The sequence below is a fragment of the Arachis duranensis genome, chromosome 9 (genome assembly GCF_000817695.3).
Source record: "Arachis duranensis cultivar V14167 chromosome 9, aradu.V14167.gnm2.J7QH, whole genome shotgun sequence".
NCBI lineage: Eukaryota > Viridiplantae > Streptophyta > Magnoliopsida > Fabales > Fabaceae > Arachis > Arachis duranensis.
In genome coordinates, this window is record NC_029780.3 from 116,328,660 (window position 1) to 116,335,518 (window position 6,859).

At 37.6% G+C, this 6,859-nt stretch overlaps 1 protein-coding gene across 5 annotated transcripts; it reads left to right on the forward strand.

The window, feature by feature from the left end:
• Positions 1–19: 19 nt before the first annotated feature.
• Positions 20–6,186, forward strand: LOC107467812 (protein WHAT'S THIS FACTOR 1 homolog, chloroplastic). Of its 5 annotated transcripts, none has more exons than XR_008002858.1 (4): positions 20–358; positions 1,460–2,867; positions 5,174–5,254; positions 5,936–6,186. XR_008002858.1 is itself a non-coding variant. In XM_016087006.3 (3 exons), the coding sequence occupies exon 2, from the start codon at positions 1,581–1,583 to the stop codon at positions 2,853–2,855; it is 1,275 nt and encodes a 424-aa protein (XP_015942492.1). In that variant the 5' UTR covers positions 20–358; positions 1,460–1,580; the 3' UTR covers positions 2,856–2,867; positions 5,174–5,917. The 5 variants fall into 5 exon arrangements, 2 of the variants coding, with proteins under 2 accessions (XP_015942492.1, XP_052110738.1); XR_008002859.1 differs by having other exon boundaries at positions 5,174–5,215; XR_008002857.1 differs by lacking the exon at positions 5,936–6,186 and adding an exon at positions 5,370–5,916.
• The last annotated feature ends 673 nt before the right edge of the window (positions 6,187–6,859 follow it).

Genomic DNA, 6,859 nt, shown 5'->3' on the forward strand with positions numbered 1-6,859 from the left:
ATGCCAAAACCCAAAACACCCGTCCCCCTCCCCCTCCAATCTCTCTCAAACGCTGAAACGCCCAAAGCTCCAGTCACCAACCCAAACCCTATCAGAACAAATCAGCAGAAGGTTGTCTCGTCCTCGTCGTCGGCCGCCCTGTCCTTGTCGTCGAACCCGTGTCTGTCTTTGCCTGTGGAAGGTCTGGTTGCTTCTCTTCGACCTTCTTCTCCTCGGCGTCGCACGAAGGCCTGCACGGAGCTATTTGCGTCGCCCTGTCCCTCTTCGAGCTCTCTGTCTCTTTCTCACTGCGACGTCTCTCTCTGCTCGGCGGTGGAGTATTCGCCGTGGCATCACCTCCCTTCCTCCCTCACTGCCGGTAACCGCTGCCTCAATTTAACAAATCCTAAACTCTCTCGCACTTTTTTGTGGACAATATTACAGAGTTTTATTGCGGTGCCAGGAGGGTGCATGGCTCTGCAACTCTTGGTCTCTCTCACTTTATTTGTCGCTAGTTATATCATCTCTATCCTTTCTATATCCCCTACCCTCGCCATGAAAGTTTTCGCTCTAACTTGCTTTCTTGCACCCCCAATTGTCTGCAATTGATTGAGAAAGCAATTTATATCAATTTATTGTATTTTGTATGTGTGACTGAATCACAGAAATCTGATTCAAAAAGCATGCAATTGATTGAGTAACTATTGAGTAATTATTGAGTAGCTATGGTGGTGCTTCACTGCATTGTTAAATTTTGTTAATTTTATTGATTCTGATTTCTGAGTCGTTGATTGCTGGTTTTTTTAATTCTGAGTTATTGATGGTGCTATGGTGGTGCTAATTTGTTTATTCTGAACTTGGGGAGACTAATGTTGTTGCTGCTTCTGTTGTTAAGTTTTTGGTTTTTGGTTTTTGATTGATGATAGTTGATCGTGGTGTTTTATTAAATTTTTTGAAATAATTTTATTGATGATTGATATTGTTTTTTTTTAAATATTTCAAATTATATATTAAATATTTAAAAGTTTTATTTTATATTTAATTAAATCGGTTGGATTCCGATTGACCCATTGAACCAGTCATTTTACTGGTTCTTTGACCAGTTCGGTTCTTGCAACCTTGATGTAATGTAATGGACTAATTGCTTGGTTATGAATTTATGATGAGACTTGAATTTGTCAATTTGTCGAATGAGAGTTAAATTTGTTTAATGAGAAGTTTGCTAATTACTAATTTAGTTATCCTGCCTATTGCTGATTTTGTGTTGGTTTGCTAATTTTGAATTGGAAAGAAAATGTTATTGGTATTTAGTTATTTAGTTTTATTTTGTGGTTATGATATTATGATTCTGCTAATATAAATAATAGGGATGCACCTTATTTTCAATTTTAATTAGGAGGGCCCTAAAATTACCATTGTTAGAATTGAGAATTGATTGTTAATTGTCTCTAATTGATTGTTAATTGTTAATTGTTAATAGGCTTCGTTGCTACAATGTGATTGTGAATTGCTTCATTGGAATCGATTCTGGACCACAATGAACCCTATCGCAACTTCGAACCATTTGTCACATTCTTTCTCATCTCAATAGACCAAATCACATGCTCACAAGACTAACTCATCGTCGTGGTCCTGTGATTCCGTCTTTACAAAAACTACAATGTCTTTCTCTTCTCCACCGAACCTTCTCCCTGTGGTCCATGAAGAAGGATCCAGACCTCGAATCCGCGCTCTCCCGCAACCGCCGCTGGATTGTCAACAACCAGATCAAGAACATCATCCTCCGCTATCCAAACCAAGAGATCCCCATTGCATCCCTTCAGAAGAAGTTCAAAACCCTTGACCTCAAAGGCAAAGCCCTAAACTGGCTCCGCAAGTACCCTTCCTGTTTCGATGTTACTTTCACCGGCAATGAACACCGCTGTCACCTCTCCAAGCGCATGATGAGCCTCGTCGAAGAGGAGGAATCTGTTAGCGAGTCTCAAGAAAATGCTTTCATTTGCAGGTTAGCAAAATTACTTATGATGAGTGTTAACAAGAGGATTAATGTTCTGAAAATCAACGAGCTGAAAAGGAATTTAGGATTTCCCGATGATTACGTGATTAGGATTGTTGCAAAGTACCCAAATTTGTTCCGTGTTGTTAATGAGGGCGGGAGGAGGAGCTCTATGGAGATTGAATTGGTTCACTGGGACCCTGAATTTGCTGTATCCACAGTGGAAATTGCGGCCAGGAGGAGCGGCAATACAAGACCAACGTTCTCGTGTTCTTTGCCTTTCAGTTGGGTGAAATCATGGGAGAGATTCCGTGAATTCGATTTGGTTCCTTACTTTTCGCCTTACATGGACCACAGGGAATTGTTGGAAGGGTCGAAAGAGATGGAGAAGAGGAATGTGGGATTGGTACATGAGGTGTTGTCTTTGACTCTTTGGAAGAAAGCCTCAATAGTGAAGTTGGGTCATTTTAGGAGGGAGTTTGCTTTGCCTGATAGGTTGAATGTGTTGTTGCTCAAGCACCCTGGGATTTTCTATGTTTCCAACAAGTATCAGATTTACACAGTTCTTCTTAGGGAGGCCTATGTTGGGTCTGAACTTGTTGAAAAGGATCCTCTGGTTGTTGCGAAGGAGAAATTTGGGGAACTGATGCAGGAAGGGCTTCATGAGTACAATCAGAGGCGGTGCCTCATAAACATGGAGAAGAGGAGGAAGAAAGGTGTTCCTTTGGCTAGAGTAGATGAAGTAAAGTGTAAGAGGAGAAGAAGTGAAAATGCTGACTCAGATGATGATGAGGATGGAGACAATAAGCCGGGAGGTTTGTTTGACCCAGAGGAAAGGAAACGGTTTTATAAAGTTCTGTTTGATGATGATACTTCATGAAATTCTGAGACGGTGTGTGTGTGATAATCTAGTTTGCGCATTTGGTTTATATAAATTTGATATCGACACTTCCCTCCCTGCTACATATGCATACATACACACAAGGTCGCACATATGGATTGAACCTGTTTTTTTTTGGTTTGATATTTGCCTTAAATTGGCGTTTTGACTTTTGGAACTGGTTTTCTGAATTAAATTTTGGTTTGACTGGGTTGTGTTTACTTTTGCCTTATTGCTGATGATTCAACGGCATGTGTAAGCTGTACTTACTATATATTAGAAGAGAGACTGAGCGCATAGTCCAGTTAAAACCTACATAACTCTAATATAAGATGCCTGCATCATTTCTCTTCATAGTTGCCGTTGAGTTAAAAAAGAAAACCTTATCTTCCCATGTTCTTTGTTATTTTCTTTGGATAATGGTCAATGGTGATTGCCCAATGATGCACAATTCAAAATGTATTGAGCAGTTTTGCTGTGGTGTTAAGTTCATCACTTGCCTTCCACCATCTCTCTCTCTCTCTCTCTCTCTCTCTGGCTCTTGCTCGCTCACTCACTCACTCACTCACTCATACTCACATGCATGCATATATACAAACACATACATATATTTGGCGATGATGATGATTATGATTCTGATCCTTTGGAAGGCTTTTGATGAACACCACTGGCTATGGAACTGTCTATGATTAGTTCTAAGCTATGAGATCTGAGGGCACTCCTATGTTTTACACTTTTACCTTCAGTTTGCCTGCTATTTGAGCTAGTTGGTTAGATTTGATTGTTTATATAGGAGTTTTGGGCCATGTTTCTAAGGGAAAATTAGTGACTTAATTTATGAATGATGATGCGTGCACTGAGCTCTGAGTTACTTTTATTAATTGACTGCATAATTAATAGTGAGGGTTTGGATTGGCTTTATTTAGAGGAAGAAAGTACCCCTTTTATTTAAAAAAAAATGCAAAATTTTACGAGCATTTGGATACAATTTTATTCGCCACATGCTTTGATCTGCAACTTCAAATTTTAAAGAATTGAAATCTGAGAAATTGTTCCAAATTAGTACCCCCCCTGCTCCTCTTTTATTTATTTGTTTATTTTTTTTAATTCTGCCCAATGATGGACAGACAATCTCCTGGCTAATAGGTTTTGTTCATAGCTGGAGTTGCACCAATCTCTCTCTCTCTCTCTCTCTCTCTCTCTCTCACTTGATAACTCTGTGAACTGCGATCTTTCATAATTATTTATTTATTTATTTATTTTATTTCTTCCGGATGGTGCAAGAAGTCTGTGAATAAAGCTAGTGGCATAAGCTTTAGCTGATTTCTAGCTAGCTATATGAGATCTGAGGGCTCTGTTTTTCTGTTAGTTTTTCTGGTTAAGTGATTATATAAGTTTGCTTCCTTTTTTGGTGGCTATCTTTGATTTTTATTGATGTCATCTTCTTTAGTTACTGTTTTTTTCATTTTCTTGGTACTATAAGTGCTACTGCTACTTCACGCAGTGCTATGTGAACTTACATTTCTGTATGCTGTGATGTTGTAGGGTTTAGGCTTTTAGGGTGATGTTCTAGCTTCAATTCAGTTCTGCCCTATCCTGCTTTACTAATATAACAACTACAATACTTCAGAAGTTTTCCTTTGTATTTAGTTTCACTACTTGCATAGGATAATGTCTACATTGATGAAGTTTTTTATTTTCCTTCTGAATCATAGATTTTGATTGTTTTAGTTTGCATTTTATACACATGCATAGTTAACTGCAAAATTTTTCTTTTCCCCTTTAACACGGATTATAATAATTTCTGCCAAATGATAGAACATGTTTACTAATGAACGACTCTATGGATATTGTTCATGAGTGGACATACATCACCTCCATTACCATCACTATCGTCACCACTACCATTATCATAATCATAATCATATCCATCAATCAATTAATCTCCGTGTATGCCTCGGTGGGTAAATGGCTAAATGGGACATTGAAGGATGAGAATGAAGCCTGTTACAAAAGCCATGGATGTGTTTTATTTCGCTATGAGATCTGAGGTCTAGTTTTTTGTTAAAAAAATATGCTTACTGAGGGTTTAAATCAAAGGCACTTTCCTGGTCTTAAATTTTCATTACAGAAGTTGAAGAGAAACTGGTGCAATATTGTGGTTTGTATTTTTCTTTACTCTTATCACATCATTGCTGTTTTACTTTTGGTTTTGGAGTTGCCCTCACAATGTTAATATTAATTCAACCTTTGGAACCCATTGCATGGATAGTATTATCTTGCTCTTTTTGAATAATATAGGTTTCTTCGCATTGCAGGTGCTGATTCAGAGTAGATTGGTTCTTGAACTCCCACCTTTGGTAAACTCTGGATCAAATCATATGTTATTAGTTTTTAATGTCAGTCTCATGCTCTCATTTATGCTGACTTTATTTTTCCCATTTCTTTTTTGTTGGCTAAACAAATTAACTGTTGCTTTTATGATGAATGTGCTTTGTCATGGCATCTGTATAGTTCATGTTGTATTTCGATATGACCTGGGATGAAAATTATTGAAGCTGGAACTTTGAACACGATTCAAGCCTTTTCAATTCCTTCTGCCTTTCCTCTCACTGCCATCATTAACCGGTCCATTCCCTTGTGCTGCCATTACTGATGATTTTCCTCTAGACCTTGTACTTGTTCTTCTTCTTCATCATCATCATCTTCTCTTATGCATTCCCTTTATCACTATACCTCTAATCATTGTTGTTATTATTATTATTTTCTTGCTGTCACGGTAATTGGCAGCGGGTAGAAATGGTGGAGAGGGGAGACAGGGCTGTGCACACTGCCTTTGGAACGCATGGTATCTGAGGGCACTTTGTATACTCTGTTCACTTATTTTATCATCATCATGTAACTGAATGATCCACTGCTTTGCATTCTTAGTGAATCTGTGCTACTATTGTAGATATTGATCCGTGAATTTCTTCTCTTGTATGTTAATACTATGATAATCTTTAGCATCATGTCTCACATTTGACAAAAGTTAGTTTCTTCCATGTTTATCTCATTATGATTTTTGTTATCTTAATTAGGTTGGAAAGGAAACTCGACATTTTGGAGTATTGTGTTCATGTGTTGCGTGGGGTTCCAAATTTAGGTCTCTCATTGACCTCTTTCTGGCAGTGATTCCCTTTATTTAAGCTCAGAAATTTCAGAAGTTAGTGCAGTGTACATGTATATATATAATCTCTGTAAATAATCAGACATTTGTAATTTGAAAGGAAACTAATTCCTTTGGAAGAATAATGTTCAATCATAGATCTTCAATTAGATATTCATGGTTCCTTATATATAAATTTTACTGCTGCCAATATGATCATAAAAAAAGTTATCTGAATTAAATCTTAAAACAGTACTAAATTTTGTTAAACCATATGTCTTTGAATAACCTGGTAGTTTTACCATGAGTTCCAAGCTCTAACGAATGTGGGCGAGTATTATACAATTCCACTGTAATTACTGTTGAATCTTGATCAACATCTTCTCTATAATTTCTTAAGGATTTGAAAAACAATGTGAATACTAAATATCTAAACCCACTCACAATGATTAATAAACCCAAACAGCTTGTATTGTATCACAATTTTGAAACCAATGATATGGTAAGCAAAGGAGGCCCATCTAGGCTCAGTTGGAGCCCACATGAGGGGGTTTATAAGTGGCGTGCGCGTGGAGCTTCATCTCTTCATTATAAAAAAAAACCTATCATCCTTGTATGCTCTTATTTTCTAAGATTACTGAGAACTGAAATTTCCTTTTTTTAATTCTTTCAACTGAAATTTGTGGCAATTTTTTGTGTACTGCCCAATGATGAAAGGAAAACACTGTTGAAATGCTACAAGGTTTTGTCCATAACCGGAGCAGCACCATCTCTCTCTCTCTCTCTCTCTCTCTCTCTCTCTCTCTCTCTCTCTCTCTCTTTTAAATATATATAAACATACACACTCCCACTTGGT

What these genes read in the sequence shown, in the direction of transcription:
- LOC107467812 (XM_016087006.3), top strand. Translation starts at nt 1,581, where the DNA reads ATGCTCACAAGACTAACTCATCGTCGTGGTCCTGTGATTCCGTCTTTA.